Consider the following 17,477-nt stretch of genomic DNA (forward strand, 5'->3'; position numbering starts at 1 on the left):
TAAATATCTGCTATGTTCCAGGATACAATGGTGACCAAAACAGTCACAGTCTCTGTCATCAAGGAGCTTATCTAGACTGAACACTCAAGGGAGTGTACAATTACAGCCCGGCGAGTGAGCACGGCACGTCCTCTCAAGTTCCATGATTTACACTTGCTGTTCCTCTGCTTGGGACACCTTCACCCAGTTCTTCAGCTGTAATGGTTCTGCTTACTCATCTCGATACGACTATTATTCCCTGTGTGAAACTTCCCCCAGACTTTTTCAAATACCCAACCTGCAGAATTATGAACTCCTTCCTTCACACTCCAGAATATTCTGTGTGTATCGTGTAATAATTACAGTAATAGCTTGTTTGCCTGTCTTCTTACAGACTAGACTGTGAGCTCCTGGGAAGGTGGTAGTTATTTCTTTTATGTCCTAAGGGTCTAGTACGAGAGGTTCAATGAAGGTTTATCAAATAAATGAACGTCAGTTTTACTAAGATAAGATATATTACGTTAGGGTATGTAAAGAAGGCAACAGTACCGAATCACTACCACCACTAGCATGGAACCCTTTCTATCACAGAAAGATTTCTCCAGGGTAAGCTGGGGGAAAAAAGGCTTAGACACGGGGAAACAGTTCCGTCCCACTGTCAACACCCAGAGAAAACGGAATCCTGAGATTTTATTATCTACAGAGGCTTAAACACTCCCATTGGATTCTAAGTCAACAACACCAGTATACAGAAGGGATTGTATGTTTAATTGTCCAAGTGAATTAGATTAAATCCCCTCTACACCAACTCCATTTCAATGTCAAACTAATGAGATAATGTATGTGTGTATGATTTGTAACCTGAATTATACAAATTTCAGCTGTTATTATATAATAAGTGTTCAATACACATTTGTAAAATAAATGAACAAAATAAGATGATGACAGACCTTCACAGGTCACTAAGGAATCTAAACACAGTGGAAGACTTTCTGATCAATAAAAGGCTACCTAAGGGATGTTAGTATAAAAGAGATTACACTCTTTATTGGATGATATACTTTCATGAGAGGAAAAAACATGAAGTTGCTATTCTGCTTAACCATAGTATCGTGAATAGGATACAACAACTGAGTACATTCAACAAACCTATTCTGTCATATTACTGGAGACTGAGGAAGCACTATCAGCCTATTTCAGAATGTGTAGGGTGGCCCAAATTCTTTCTGGTTGTCACACTTACGAATGAAGAGGGGGAAATGGAGGGGAAGGAGGAAATGTCACAGCCTTCAAATCAAGCAGTTTACAGCAGACATTAGAATTCTGCAGAGTCCAAAGCAAGTGACAAGAAGGCGAGGGAGGGCCCATGGAGTCTCATACGGGTCACACGGTAACTGACAGTGGCTTGTGGAATGAGGAAGAGGGCAGAACAGCTGTCCGTTTCTCAAATCCTTCTCACGTAACTGCTGCCGAGTCATGTCTCAGAATAGAAACCCAATTTCTAAGAATAAATTAAATGAAATCTTTTTGTCCACAAAGTGCTACTGAGGTAGGAAAACTGATAAGCAGTTCCACACTTTCACAAATCTCTGGCTGGTAATTACAGACCACGGAGATCTGAGAACACTGTGTTCTTTTAAATGAAAACTAGAAATAATCACTTCTGTATCCACTGTTTTCAAAAGTTGACAACACCAAACTGCTCCTGTAGGTAAGGTTTACATTTGTGGAAAGGTTCCTGTAATTCTCTGTTAGAAATATTTCTTCAAGAAATTATTTTTGATCGGAAAAGATAAGATCATGAAGAGATATTAAGTTTGCTGGGGGTGTGGGGAGGGGACAAGGGAGATATGAAAAAAATACCCCAAGGAAACCTGTGTTCCAACAAAACAGAGTCAATACAAGACTCATCGTTAGCTGAAGATTTGATACTAGAAGTTCATTCATTTGTTCACCCATTCATTCACGAAACACTATTATATGCTAGGCACTGTTCTAGAAGCTAGCTATCCAGCTCTGAATAAGACAAACTAGGTCTCTGGTCTTAATGAGCTCACTTTCTAGAGGAGAAAAACAGAAAATAAGAAAGGTATTTTTCTCCTTTAATCTGTGTAGCAAGACAAAAATAAAGAAATGAAGTTAGAATAAGTACTTGATGAAATAGGCAATGACCAGAGAGTGACTGAATGAGAAGGAGGGTGTGAGAAGGCACATGAAACAACTTCACACTGGGCGACTAGGGAAGACTTTTCTAAGGAGGTAACACTGGAGCTGAGACCTCAATTGTATGTTCAATTATTAGTGAAGTTGGACGAAGTTGCCTAAAAGGCAGAGGGAACAGCCAGTGAAAAGGTCCTAAATATGCTAACAAGCTTGATGAATCTGAGGAGGAAAGTAGCCATTTATGGCTGAAATGTAGTGGGCGAGGAGAAAACTGGAATGTGTCGACTCAGTGGCTGGCAGGTCTAGGTCATGTAGATCAGCGTATGAAGTCTGGGTTTTAAAAGCAGCTGGGGAGTCCCTGAGAATTTTAAGCAAGGGTGACATAACCTAATGTATATTTTTAAAAAATGGGTCAGCAAACTATGGCCCCTGTGCAAATCCTCCCACAGCCTATTTCTGTAAATAAAGTTTCATTAAAGTAGAGCCATGCCCTTGATCTACATATTATCTATGGCTGCTTTTGCACCACAATGTCAGAAATGAGTAGCTGCAACAGAAACCACATAGCCCACAAAGCCTATTTACTGTCTGGCCGTTTAAAGAAAAAGTTTACTGACCCACGTTTTAGTTTTATTTTTGGCTGTGTTGGGTCTTCGTTGCTGTGTGCGGGCTTTCTCTAGTTGCGGTGAGTGGGTTTCTCATTGCGGTGGCTGCTTCTTGTTGCGGAGCACGGGCTCGAGGATTGCGGGCTTCGGTAGCTGCAGCATGTGGGCTCAGCAGTTGCAGCCCCTGGGCTCTAGGGCGTGTGGGCTTCAGTAGTTGTGGCTTGCGGGCTCTAGAGCGCAGGCTTAGTAGTTGTGGCGCACAGGCTTAGTTGCTCCGCGGCACGTGGGATCTTCCTGGACCAGGGACCGAACCCGTGTCCCCTGCACTGGCAGGCAGATTCTTAACCACTGCGCCACCAGGGAAGTCCCTGACCCATGTTTTAAAAAGCTCCCTCTGTGCTGTGGAAATCAGATTGTATGAAGGCGAGAGCAGAAGCAGGGAGACCAAGGTAGATGAATATGGATTCTATTCTGGAGTAAAGCTACCATAATTGATGGAGTGAATCTGTGTATGACTGCGTAAGTGCCTGTGAGCTCAATATGATGTTACGCTCTATAGATCCATCGTGGAGAACACTGTGGCGAGCTAGATGTACGTGTGCCAAGGTCCAGAGGTATGAAGGGATGCTTCAGGGTTTTATAAACCATATTAACATATTTGGACTCTATCCTAAGAGCATGAGGAGGCCCAGGAGAATTTTAAGGAGGGGAGTAAATTGCTCAGATTCTAACATATTTTAGAAAAGATTAGAATGGTTCACACACCATCTCTCCAAAGCCTGTCAAAACTTCTAGGAATCTCAGAACTGCCTTTCTCTCTCAAGAAGTTGCCTAGACTAAAAGTCTTTAGTACAGCATTCATGAGAATAATTTTGGTTGCTTTTTTAAAATGCAGGAGCTCAAACCCTCTTCAGACGAAGTGAATGAGAATCTTTCATGGATAGGAACCAGGTATTTGTAGTTTTAAAAGGGGGATTTAAAGTGCACACTTCATTAAAAATCACAGCTTAAGCAGGAAGGAGCTGATTTCCCAGGAAGCCTTGTGGAGTAATGGAAAGGCTGAAATATTCTGTGGCTAGATTGTGCTTCCATGATCAAAGTCTATTACTAACTCTCCTTGAATACGCAGACATTACTGTACTTGGAATACAGGACAATGAAGGGAAGGAGAGGAAAGGAGTAGTTGACTCATCAAATAACTAGACATCTTAAGGATAAAAGCAGCAGAAATACAAACTCTTGGGTACCTTTTTCTAACTAGTCTTTTACCTAAGAGAAACAAGAGGGTGAGTTAAGTTGACTAAACCTTGACTGCTGACAAAAAGAAATAGAAGAAAGGGAACCTTTATATTATAAAACATCTAATTCTAAAATCAAAGAAGGATGGTAATAACTATTAGTTAACAAACCATTGACACATTAGCACCTATTTAAAATAGATTCTTGGACTTCCCTGGTGGCGCAGTGATTACGAATCCACCTGCCAATGCAGGGGACACGGCTTCGAGCCCTGGTCCGGGAAGATCCCACATGCCGAGGAGCAACTAAGCCCGTGCGCCACATCTACTGAGCCTGCACTCTATAAAGTCTACAAGCCACAACTACTGAGGCTGCATGCTGCAACTACTGAAGCCCACACACCTAGAGCTCGTGCTCCGCAACAAAGAGAAGCCACCGCAATGAGAAGCCCGCACACTGCAATGAAGACCCAATGCAGCCAAAAATAAATAAATTTATTAGAAAAAAATAAAATAGATTCTTGCACAAATGAAAGGAGAATTAGTTTCCTGTAGGAAAACTCAGGAAGAACCATTCACCAGATGAACTCTTCATAAGAACAAGTAAATTTTAGTTGTCATAATCAGCAAATGTTTTTCTTGTTCTATAAAATGCTGCCTCCTCAAATCTGAAATCCAAGTGAATTTTAAAGGTTACTGATTGTTACTGAAGAAAACAGATCAAAAGATGTTACAGTGGCTAGAAGTACTACAATAATATTTTGTTGGACTACAAACATTTTCTGTTTACATTTTAGGTTTATTTTTTGTTTTGACTATTTGAAATTTTCACTCTCTCCTGGTAATAGTTAATATTTACAATTTGAGGGTTATTTTCTCTCCAGCTCTTTTAATTACAGACATAAGGGGCTTCTTTCAATGCTTCAGAGGTACTACAGTCTCTCTCCTCCAGGACTTAGACAAATGCTACATACTCTTTAATTTGCCTGGAATACTTAGCTCTCCCTTCCCCACCCTCTGAGAAAGTGATATATAATCTACGGCTTATATAGACCTGAAGGTCTGAAATGGAAGTTTTCCTAATAAAGAGTGAGGATGGGAGGGGACATCATGATTAGAAAGACCTCTGAAGTGGGAAAGAGTTTGATGTACCCCAAAATTCAGAGAGGGCCAGAGTGGATGGAGTGGATAGAGAAGGAAAGAATGCACTAGAAAAGCAGTTTGAGATCAGGTCCTCCAGAGGACTGCGTGTCTTATTCATGACTTGAATGTGTTCCCGAAAGTGAAATTTGTAGGTAAAAGGGGAGTAAGTGCTTGGAAGCTAGTTTCAAATTCAGGCTTTACCATTTATCAGTTATGTGACCTGGGGTCACATAATAATCTACTTTGTAAAGGGTTGGAGCTAACTGAGGATAAATTTGTGAAATGACTGGTATATTGCCTGATACATTACAGGTATTCCATAAATGGTGGTGGTTGTTTTTATTAAATAATACCCAACATATGAAGATATTTGTGATATCAGTGAAGAGTGATAAACACTTTGTTTATAATGGATACTGGATATTTTCTACTGTTATGAACACAGGTTATTCCATTCCTTCTTGAATATTAGTTATAATATACACAATTTTGTATCTGTGGCAATGAACCTCACAGTTTATCATCTAAAACAAAAAAAATACTGAAAAAAACATACTGAGCTATCTGTTTCAACCTCTGTAGTAACAAGTTACATTTATTTTTGTCTGGGCTGTGACTGATTTTGACCAAACCTACCATTAAAGGGTACTTACTATAACGTATCTTAAGGTTTATGGTATGATCTTCCACTCTGAGAAGAAAAGCACAGCTGATAAAATTTTCAAATGACTTCATCTTTTCACTTTGACACTTTTCAATAAAGTTGGCTCATGGGGATATAAATTACTGTACTAAGATAAAGAATTCATAGAACTCCTCGTTCAAAAGTTAAGCTGCCTTCCATGCACCTGTTCCCTCTGAGAGGACTTAATGTCAGCAAGAAATAAACTTCTCTTGTGTTTAAAAAAAAAAGTTAAGCTGCCTTGATTTTGTAATTTAAGGAAATTTTTACTTTACTTTTACTTTACTTTTTACTTCACTTCACTTCACTTTATTGGCTGTGCCTCATGGCACACGGGATCTTAGTTCCCCAACCAATCGAACCCATGCCCCCTGCAGTGGAAGCTCGGAGTCCTAACCAACGGACCACCAGGGAAGTCCTCCTTTTTTTAAAAAATAAATCCCTTTAAAGTAGATCTTAAATAATAATGTTTTTCAAATATAATAATGATTTTAATAGTACACTGACAGTTCTTACCAGCTCGAATATGATTCAGTGAAGCCAACATCCTCAACATGAAAGAGGCTGGAACTGTAATGGTATTTCTAGTCTCTTCCAGCATGAGTTCATTTCGAGTTATAACCTATGAGGCAAGTTAAATAACCATGTCAAAGATCACAGGGTAACTGTACCTTTTCCTTAGAGATTAGGAGAACAGTAAAAAATTAGCAGGAATTATTTCATTCTTCATATGTATCTATATATGTCTATATTTCCACCTTAAGGCTATTCAGTACCAAATAATTACTTTAACTTGCATTCGACAGAGTAAGATCAGAGAACACTACTCTTTCAACTGGCAGAAAGACAAAGGTCAAACCTTGAGGCTACTTAAAACATTCAAGAATTCAATTTACTTTTACTTATAATTTGTTTTCCAGAGCAGTCTACTTTGTGTCTGTTTATTATTTTCCCATCTAGTAGAACTGATACTTCTAGTGACAGAGCAGTGTTAAATTATTATCCCTGGGTCACTTGGGTCCCTCAAGAAAAATGTTACCTTGACTGAAGCAAAGTAATCTTGAAAACTAAACCTTTGGATAAGAGTTACCAATGAATTTTGTCTTAAGTACCAAGAATTGGACTAAATGAACATCCATGAACACCTAGGGAGCTAATGTATAATCACAGGCAAAGGAAAAAAGAGGAAAAGCAAAGGTCATGGCAAAGGAAAAATAGGAAGAAAGAAAGGAAAGCATGAGAGGAAGAAAAAGATGCTAACCTGATTAGCAGTCCCCCAATGATATTACAATACTTTTTCAACTCATCGGGGTGCCCGACAGGGCCCTTAACAACCAAGCCCCAACCTAGCTTTTTAGTCCAACTGAGCTGCTTTCATATGTGTCCTCTAGGTGTCAGCACACTGGTGGTTCAACTTGAAGCACACTGATCCTTCTGTCTCAAATGTTCCTTTGATCCTTGTATGCCTAGGAAACTCAGTCCAATTCTTATTTCCTCTGTGAAGACCTTCCCATCCCATCTATTCCATTTGCAAGCATGGCTGTTCCTTTCTACGGGCTTCCAAAACGCTATGTGTACATCTCTGACACTGAGCACACTATATTCTAGCTGTTTATATGTCTGTTTTTTCCACTAGTCTTTAAGTTCTGAAGGAGGGGGTTATCTTTTTCAATTCAGCACTGTGCCTGACATACACCAAGTGTTTTATATATGTCTATTAAATGAGTAAAAGTATACGTGGGAATTTCACTGTGAACTGTCAACCTTGGTCTAGAGAACTAGTTTTCCAACTCATTAATATTTTTAGCAATGAACTCTTATTTTATTGTTTTAAGAGGGGGTAGTATCAACCTTAGTTGCAATCCCCTCCTCACAGAAGTTCAACAATTAGTTAGTAGCTGATTAATGCAATGGATCCTTATTTTCATAAGAAATCTTATACGGAAACCCAAAAATGAAAACCCTCGTTGCAGTTGGGAAGGAAATGCCCAGAGTTTAGCTTTCATATCATCCATCTTCCTGCTTCCAATTCTGTAAAAAACCTAGAGCTTCAGAGAACTCAGTTTGAAAACTAGTGATGTAACAGTAGCTTCAGAAGCTGAGGAAATCTTAAAATATAATCGTAAAGGAAAAGAGTCTCCAATCGTTTGTTCTGCTACCTATTTGGCTATGATTATGGAGAACAGCTATAGCAAAACTATTTTCTTAAAAGGACACAGTGTTTTTTTTTTTAATGATTCTTCATTGCAATAAGCACAAATAGTCACCCTATGTTTCTTCAACTACAATATACTATATCTGTTACTACCAATAATCAATATTCTACTTATCCAAATAATATTCCAATTTTTACCTCTCTAGTATTGTGGGCATGTTTTATTCTTGACTTTTCTTTTTCTTAAAATTTGACCTCATTAAATGAATTAACTTGTTTTATGTTACCAGCGAATAACAAAATGAGCTGCTTTGATTCTTCTTCAAACAGCAGTTCAGGAACAGAGTGACATACGTTTTATAATAAGTATAATAAAAATCTTACTTCATCGGCGAGTTTTCGGTTAAAAATCCTTGACTCTTCTAGGGGTGACCAGATCTTTATGTCATAATCTATGCCAGACGAGGCTAGAACTAGAAATAAAATGCTCACATTAATATAAAGCTTAGAAATATGCCACTAATTCATGTACATTTATAATGTATACATGCATGTATGTATATGTTCAGCAAAATTGAGTTAGAATGGAAATTGTACTGATACATTTAGTTGTTAACTGAGAATATTATTTTGAAGATTTCCTAAAAGTTACTCTAGAACACAATTTTAAGACCATCTTGAAATCACTCAAATTTTTTTCTTACTTACTGCTCTTTTATGAGAAACATGGGCAATTTCAAATGGAAGGCAAGAACAAGCCAATGCTCCTTTGTTCTGGTAAATTAATTCAGACATGTGAAGACTAAAAGGCTTGGAGGTTCAATTTGGTTAAGTAGTGAAAAGTTCAATCAGCCAAACCTCTTACAGCTGATAAAACTTAGAAGCACTCTTAGGAGTATAAACTCGTTAACCTATTTCCCCATATTTTCTGCCCAAAGCAGGTTATAAGTGTTTTTTGTTTTAAACCCCAAATAGTAATACTTGACCCTAGTGGCTGCCTACTAGGATAATTTGGATTATTTTTATATTAACAACTAGGAAAAAGTTGAAGCTGATTAATTATACTAATGATTTCTAGCCCTTGCCTTATAAAAGGTCATCTTACTTGGGTCAAACGGGTGTGGCTGCAGGCAGTTTACCACGTGATTATCAGCTTCCAGAAGCATTAAATGCTCAGCAGTGTGACGATCCCAGATGAAGATATGGCCACAGTCAGAACCACTCATTACAAAGTTAGCACCCCAGAAATTGGCTTCTTTTATCTAAGGGTTAAAAAAAAGGAAATGATAAGAGAATTCAAATCAAAGTTATTAAAAAAGATTTATTCTATTCTCAAGTTAAAACAGTTAATTGGCTCAGAAAATAAAAAATTGAAGAGAGCCTTTATCTTCTAGTATATTGAAATCATGATAGAGATTTATCAGCAGGGATAAAGTGGCAGTAAGTAATGAAAAGTCTCCCATGAAGATAGGGATTTGCTTTGTTCAATGCTATATTTATAGTGCCTGAAACAGTACTTGGCACACAGTAGGTGCTGAGTTAATAACTGCTAAATGAATGAATGGGATTTCTGCGTTTTGAACAGTATAATGGAAACATATATATATGTTATTGAACTTTCCAAAAACGGTTCCATTTTCGATTTTACAAGATAATAAAAACAATTCATAGAAAAAAATGAATTGTTCCCTCCTGTATCTTGCTTTATGCCAAAAGAACAAAAAGCACCAATCTTTTTATTAGCTATTAGAAGCTCTCACAATCAAGAAGGAAAGATATAAATACATATTTACTTTTATGAAGCAATGAGACAAAGGATATGTTAGAATGGTTATGATGGAATTTTTCAGCAGATGCACATGAATGAACCATCAAAAATCTTTCTTTGTACTTCATATCAGAATTTTTGAAATCATTTTAAGTGCAGCTGCTACTTTGCTATTTTTGGCAAAGCAAAGGAGGGGAGGAATTTTTTTGTTACTTGGAATACTTTTATATTTACTTGTCTTCTTTTTTTTTCCATTCCTGTCCCTAATTATTTTCATTCAAAATTTTAACCAGCAAAATGCAAGAAATATAAATTGGTTACTTCTATCAATAATGAGTATGCTTTCCAGAATGATTAAATTATTACTACCAATGATATCTATAGAGACAGCTAATTGTTTCCCCATCCCAAAGTTACTTTTTGCCTTGACTCTAAAGAAAGCAGATTAAAACCGATTCTGTAGATACTTTTTGATAACTCAATGAATATATGAGAACACTTTCTAGATATAAATGGTTCGGAGTAACAGTTATGTTAATCATCTCACAAGATTCTCTTAGTAAACAGTTAATATTGCATTGCGTATATAGACTTCTGGGTTATAAAAACTTGAAAAGATCTTAGAGATCATCTGGTCTATTCTTATTTCATAGATGAGGAAATTACAGTCTAGAAAGACAAGGTGACTAAAACAAATCTTTACTTGTCAATCTTTAAAAGAGTTATCATTAATATGACTATATTTTGCAAGGAACCTGGATTTCATGTATCCAAATCTTTCTCTCCAAAACCAACAAAGGGCACTAATATGAACTAAAAAAATCTACTAGGAAAGTAGACAACAAGTGTGAGAGAGCAAAAAAGAAGCAGTGGGGACTTCCCTGGTGGCGCAGTGGTTGAGAGTCCGCCTGCCGATGCAGGGGACACGGGTTCGTGCCCTGGTCCGGGAAGATCCCACATGCCGTGGAGCGGCTGGGCCCGTGAGCCATGGCCGCTGAGCCTGCGTATCCGGAGCCTGTGCTCCACAACGGGAGAGGCCACAACAGTGAGAGGCCCGCGAACCGCAAAAAAAAAGAAGCAATGGTTACTTGTACAAGCTAAAATTTTTAAAATTCTACAATAGTTCCTCAGTAGGGTAGAGTTTTCTTACAAAAAATGATGGTCTTTCACAATATATTATAGGACGAAAAGAACTATGTTTGGGTAAAGAGGTAACTGTGAAGGTGCAATAATATATTGGAATCACACTAGCATATATGAAAATAATCATTATGGAAAAAAATTCATATTACAAAATTGCAGTTCTTCCAAATAATGTCATGAGTATATGGTACCATTGTCCTGGAGTTGCGATGGCCCTTATAAACCATCTTTACTAGTGGCCTTCGAATGTTCAAGGTATCCAATTCCTCCATTTCTTTTCTTTCTTTTCTCCGTCTGAAGAACTCCTGAATTCGGGCAACAGCAGAGCGTCTATAAATTACATATTAGAAGAAAAAACAGAAATAAGTAAAAAACATTCACAGGCCACTACAGAATGAAAATGAGCAACATTAAAATACAGTAAAGTCTAGAAAACATTTAAACTAAACATTATGTCAATAAGGCATCCCCAACCAAAAGCATAAAGAGGCAGACACAACAGTGAGACTACATCAGACTAGTTGAGTTACTAAAACAAAATGTTTTAGTTAAGAGATCACTTAGAAATTTGGTACTGGTTGAGAGAGTAAAGGAAGTAGCATGCGGCACACTTTTTAAATGGCTGTTTTATAAAAACATAATACAGACAAAATTAATATGCAATTTACTACAAATAAAACAAAATCTATTCAATATTATTTGTCCTCTCCATATTAGGAAATGTAAAGGCATAAAGAGAAACCAGAAGAAGAAACTAAGGTTAACATATAATTTCAGTGGATAAACTTATGTTTTGAGATTTTGTTTAAAGATATTTGTTCTCAGCAAAGAACAGACTAGTCAAGAAAAACAATATTAATATACATGAATAAAACAAGGACCTTCAAATAGAATCTATTCTATATGAACTCCATATTAGAGTACAGATTTGGAGCTAATGAGGCTGATTTTACTCTCCTAAGAACTGAGTTGGCCACAAAACTAGAGAATAAAGAACAATGGACTCTTTAAGACTGATTTAATTATTAGAAGGAACTTTTCCTAACACATGTTAATGAATAACTTTGTTAGTTTGAACTTCTTATTTAAAACATTATATTTTGCCATATAATAGACCAAAAATCCAAAATATATAAAGTGTCTACAAATCAGTATGAAAAATGAACACTATAATAGAAAAAGAGTAAAGAACATGAATAGGGAAATTATAGAAGAAAGAGACTTAATAAATATACAAAAGGATGCCCAGCCTCACTAATATTAAGATAAAAATAAAAACAAATTGATCTTTTTGTATGTCTATCAGATTAAAAATTTTTTTACATCTATCAGAGTGGCAAGAATACAGGAAAATAGGCACTACTGGTAGGAGTTTGAAAGTTTTATATATAAAAAAGTGCACTCTTCTGTTGTAAACTTTTGACTGAAGTAGAACACATATTCAGGAAGGTATAAAATCATAAATGTGTAGCTCAATGCATTTTTGCAAAATAGCCCCATGTAACCAGTACCAGTATGAGAGATAGAGAATAAATAGAATTCCAGGAGAGATAGAGGATAAATAGAATTCCAGAAGTCTCTCTATGCTCCATTCCCATTATTACGTTCCCCTTATAGGAAACCACTATTCTGACTCCTAACATGATGGATTAATTTTGCCTGTTTGTGAACATTAACTAAATGGAATCATACAAAATATATTTTGTGTCTAGCTTCTTTACCTCAATATTACATTTGTAAGATTCATCCATGTTGTTGAATTTAGCTATAGTTCATTCATCTTCTTTGCTGTAGAGTACTACTTTGTATAAATACATTATAATTTACTTTTTCCATTCAACTGTTGGTGAACATTGGGTTGTTTACAGGTTTTGATTACTGAAATAGTGCTTTGGCGAACATATGTACATATTTCTGTTGAGTATATATCCAGGAGTGGAATTGCTGGACCACAGGTATGTGCGTATGGTCAGCTTTAACAGATACTACCAAACAATTTTCCAAAGTGGTTACAGCAATTTATAATTCCACTGGCAATATATTAGTGTTCCAGTACAATATATTTTTGAGGAGAAACTAAATAATATCCATTAAAATTTAAAACATATATTTGCTTTGATGTAGCAATTTCATCTTTTAAAAATATATGCTGTAGAAAAACAAATATGCATATATATATATACACACAATATATACAGACACACACACACACACACACACACACACATATATATTCACTGCAGTACTTTGAGAAACACTGGAAATAATCTAAATGTCTTATACACAGAAAGGATAGGTTAAATAAATTATGGTACATCCATATACTGGAATACTTATGCCACCATTAAAAACAATAAGAAAGATCTATAAGCAAGAACATGAAAAATGTCAGCATTATCCTACTGAATCTACAACATAGGTTAAAAAATAATTCATAGGGGAAAAATTTATATATATACATAGAAAGAGTCTAGAAAACCAGACACTAAATTGTTAATAACACTTTCTAAAACAATTACATAACCATTATGTAGTCTTATAATAAAAAGGTATTTTCTTTTTCATAAAATGGTATCATAAATTCTATAGGCTTATTTAAAAAGTGTTTAAAAAACTTTATCCTATGCTATATATATGTTAAAAAAAACAGGGTCTGAAATTTTAAGTTAGATATCGTTAGAAACTACCACACAGAAAGCTGACATGTTTAGGTTACTCTGATTATCTCTTTCTGATTGGGAAGTGATAAATGGGAAGGGCTGAGAGCTCAAATGTTCTCAAAAGAAACATAATTAATATGATTGAAACTCTCTTTTTTCTAAAGTGGAAGAGACAAGGACACTCAATCAGTTAAAAGTATGTGATTAACAAGAAACCAATAAAGAAAAAAACCCTTGCTAAGAAAGAGTATCTAGAAACTAACACAACATTGTAAATCAACTATACTTCTATAAAATAAATTTAAAAAAAAAAGAGTATCAGGTAGTAGAGGAAATAGAAATAATCCTGCTGATAAACTGAAGGCCTTGGGAGCTATAAATGGAAAAAGAAACTATATGACAAATTAAGAATTAGACAAAAGCTCAAATCACTTAAAACAAGGTATGTGGGCAAAATTAAAGTTGAATGAGTAATGAGATGATAGTAATTAAGAATTGTTGGTACCAAATCATAAGTGTTCATTTCACTTAAAAGTTTGCTGTAGAATATGGTCTAATTTATTGCTTAATGTTTGTTTGGCTTAATCCTGATAATGAATAATTTTGAGAAATAGATCTCAAGTTATGTAGTCTGTATTGTACAGTTTAGATAAAAGATTAGGGCACCTACCACTATCTCGCTATAGGAAAATGATCTAAAACAGAAAAAAAAGCTTCAAGTACACACATTTCAAATTAGACGATAAAAAGTGACAGTAAATGTCAGGTAATGTCCAACACAGCAAACAGTTCTAAAAGAGATGAATAAACTTAGAATAAATACATTGAGGGGAATTCCCTGGCAGTCCACTGGTTAGGACTCAGCACTTTCACTGCCAAGGGCCTGGGTTCAATCCCTGGTCAGGGAACTAATATCCCTCTGGCCGTGTGGCCAAAAAAAAAAAATGAACACACTGATACCACTTTCCTAGAGGATATTTCATAAGAAACATCAAAAGAATATAAGATGTTGAAAATAATAAATTTGTAATTTATTACTTTGCAAATTTAATAAAATTAAAATGATACATACATATGAAGAACACCAATCAGCAAATAACTATTTATTAAAAGCCTACTATTTGCAAAGTTGTTTTTGAGATTATTAGTTATGAGTTCTTTTATATATATATGATAGCTTATGTTAACTTGGCATGCAATTTAAAATTCATAAAAGATAATACAAAGTTCAGTAAGCATGGAAAATTTCAGAAGTAAACAATAAATAAAGAGTATACATTCCAACCCAATGGAGGAAAGAAAATGAAAAAAGCAAAATAACATCAGCAAAAAGATAAAAATCTTAATCCTAAAAAAGACAGGAAAGTTAAAAAAAATTAGGTAAAACAGGACAATCAGAAGTAAAAAGTTGGAAACAAGTCCAAAAGTAGCCATGATAATAATAAAGAGACTAAATTCACCAATGGAGAAAAATGAGATTGTCTCAGGCATACCTAAAGTATTATGACAAGGAAAGATTTCAGGGAAAAAGGATATTGTGCAAATACTAATCAAATGAAAGGTGGCATAGCTACAGTAATATCAAACAAAACAGACTAAGATAAAAAGTAGCATTAAAGGTAGAGAGGATTACTACATATATAATAAGTTCAGTTTACCAGGAAGATATAACAATTTAACATATATGCATACAATAAAAAGCCTCAAACTGCATTAAGAAAGAAAATGACAGAACTACAAGGAGAATTAGATACATACACCATTTTAATGATTTCAATACCTCTCTCTCACTATTTTATAAGTCAAGCTAGCAAAAAATAGGGATAATATGAACAGCACAATTAGTCTTAATCGAATGGTCACATATAAAATTCTACATTAAAAATTAAAGTCATATGCTTTTCAAGCACACAAGGCACATTTACAAATTTATCATGTACAAGGCCACAAAGCCACTTTCTACAAACTTCAAAGTATGCGTCTAAACCAACCATGTTCTCTGACCACAAATTAGATGTTAATGAAAAAAAGCTGAATGTATACAACTAAAGAAGTTAGAAAACGAACCACAAAGGAATCTCAAATAATATACAAGGAAGGAAATAATAAAGAGAGAAGAAAACTAGAAGTATAAAACAAAGGAGTTAACAAATATGAAAGAAATCAACAAAGCCAAAAGTTGTTTCTTTTTCTTTTTTTTTTCTTTTTTTGGCTGTGCCACATGGCTTGCCAGATCTTAGTTCCCTGACCAGGATAATGGAGAAAAAATTAAGGGGGTTCAAAGAAATAATGTTATGAATAAAAAGGTGGCTATAACTAAAGACACAGCAGGAATTAAGAAGACAATAAAAATACTATAATAAATTTGAAGAGTTAGATGAATCGACAAATTGAAAAATATCACCTAAAACTGACTAAAGAAGAGAGAGTTGAAATAGTCCTGTAATTATTAAAGAATCAAAATAATACTTAAAAAACATACCCCAAAGAAAATACCAGTTCCAGATAATTTTATAAGTAGGGTCTAGTAAATTTTCAAAGAAAAGATCATTCCAATCTTATACAAACTCTGCCAGAGAAAAGAAAAAGAGGAAATATTCTTCTACTCATTCTCTGAGGCTACTGTAACTTTTTACCAAAAAAAGGGTCATGAGACTATAAGAAAGGAAATTCAGTCAGAATATAGATGCAAAAGTCCTCACAAAATATTAGCAAACTAAATCCAACAACATGTCCAAAAGATAATCTATCATGACCAAGTTAGATTTATCTCAGGAGTATAAAGATTGTTAAATCTGCTTCCACATGCAAGGAGCTTGAAGGTTCCCACTTCGAAGCTAATAAGTAAAAGCTGAATGGACTGAAAAATCAACAACTCTTCTTGGATCCCTAAGAAAGGGGAGGACACCAGGCATCACAGAACTCTAGAATGCGTCCCCTCTCCCCCACATCACCACATTACTAAAGGCCTATGTACCACAGTTCCTATTACCTAGTACAACATATACAGCTATGGAAAAAAATTACAAGGCATAACAAAAGGCAAAAAACAATCTGAAGAGACAGCATCAGAACCAGATATGGCAGGGATGTTGGAACTCTCAGACCAGGAATTTATTTATTTTTATTTTTTTAACATCTTTATTGGAGTATAATTGCTTTACAATGGTGTGTTGGTTTTTGCTTTATAACAAAGTTAATCAGCTATACATATACATATATCCTCACATCTCCTCCCTCTTACGACAGACCAGGAATTTAAAACAACTATGATTCAGGACTTCCCTGGCGGTCCAGTGGTTAAAACTCTGCACTTCCCATGCAGGGGGCGTGGGTTTGATCCCTGGTCGGGGAACTGGGATCCCACATGCTGCACCACATGGCCAAAAAAAAAAAAAAAAAAAGATCCTTCCTACCATCAGCATCCTCAGACCTCCCCTGTCCTCCAGACTACTGCAACAGCTCTGAAAGCTTCCTAACCTCCCCCAACGCCAGCCAGCTTATAAAGCCTCCTCCCCCAGCAACTGGGGAATTTGTCTTCAGGGCTCTCATTCCCCTTTAAAAGAATAAAAATATATATAAAACAACTATGATTAATATGCCAAGGGCTCTCTAACTGATAAAGTAGACAGCATGCAAGAATAGATGGGCAATGTAAGCAGAGAGATGAAAATCCTAAGAAAGAAACAAAAAGAAATGCAAGAGATCAAAAACACTGGAACAGAAACAAAGACTACCTTTGACAGGCTTATTAGTAGACCAGACATGGCTGAGAAAAGAATCTTTGAGCTAAAGTCTATATCAACAGAATCCTTTAAAACCAAAAAGCAAAGAGAGCAAAGATTGAAAAAAACAAACAGAATATCCAAGGACTGTGGGATAACTATCAATACAATAAGTGTAACATAGATATAATGGGAATATCACAGTGAGAAGAAAGG

General features: G+C 35.6%; 2 protein-coding genes across 12 annotated transcripts in view; one reads left to right on the forward strand and one right to left on the reverse strand.

The window, feature by feature from the left end:
* The window catches only part of GPR161 (G protein-coupled receptor 161), a 54,072-nt gene extending 51,241 nt beyond the window's left edge, over positions 1 to 2,831 (forward strand). The window contains exon 10 of the transcript XR_003428571.1: positions 22 to 2,831. The gene's annotated coding sequence lies outside the window, so the exon portion shown is untranslated. The remainder of the gene's footprint in view (positions 1 to 21) is intronic.
* DCAF6 (DDB1 and CUL4 associated factor 6) overlaps positions 1 to 17,477 on the reverse strand; it is a 168,535-nt gene that overhangs the window by 886 nt on the left and 150,172 nt on the right. For all 11 annotated transcript variants that reach the window (XM_027086403.1, XM_027086401.1, XM_027086404.1 and 8 more), the window contains 4 exons: positions 11,068 to 11,206; positions 9,071 to 9,227; positions 8,350 to 8,438; positions 6,327 to 6,432 (listed from right to left, as the gene is read on the reverse strand). In XM_027086403.1, the coding sequence (XP_026942204.1) occupies positions 6,327 to 6,432; positions 8,350 to 8,438; positions 9,071 to 9,227; positions 11,068 to 11,206 (491 nt within the window). The remainder of the gene's footprint in view (positions 1 to 6,326; positions 6,433 to 8,349; positions 8,439 to 9,070; positions 9,228 to 11,067; positions 11,207 to 17,477) is intronic.

Source organism: Aethalodelphis obliquidens, unplaced genomic scaffold, assembly GCF_003676395.1.
Source record: "Aethalodelphis obliquidens isolate GAN/ISIS:26980383/991018 unplaced genomic scaffold, ASM367639v1 scaffold55, whole genome shotgun sequence".
In the NCBI taxonomy this organism is placed as follows: domain Eukaryota; kingdom Metazoa; phylum Chordata; class Mammalia; order Artiodactyla; family Delphinidae; genus Aethalodelphis; species Aethalodelphis obliquidens.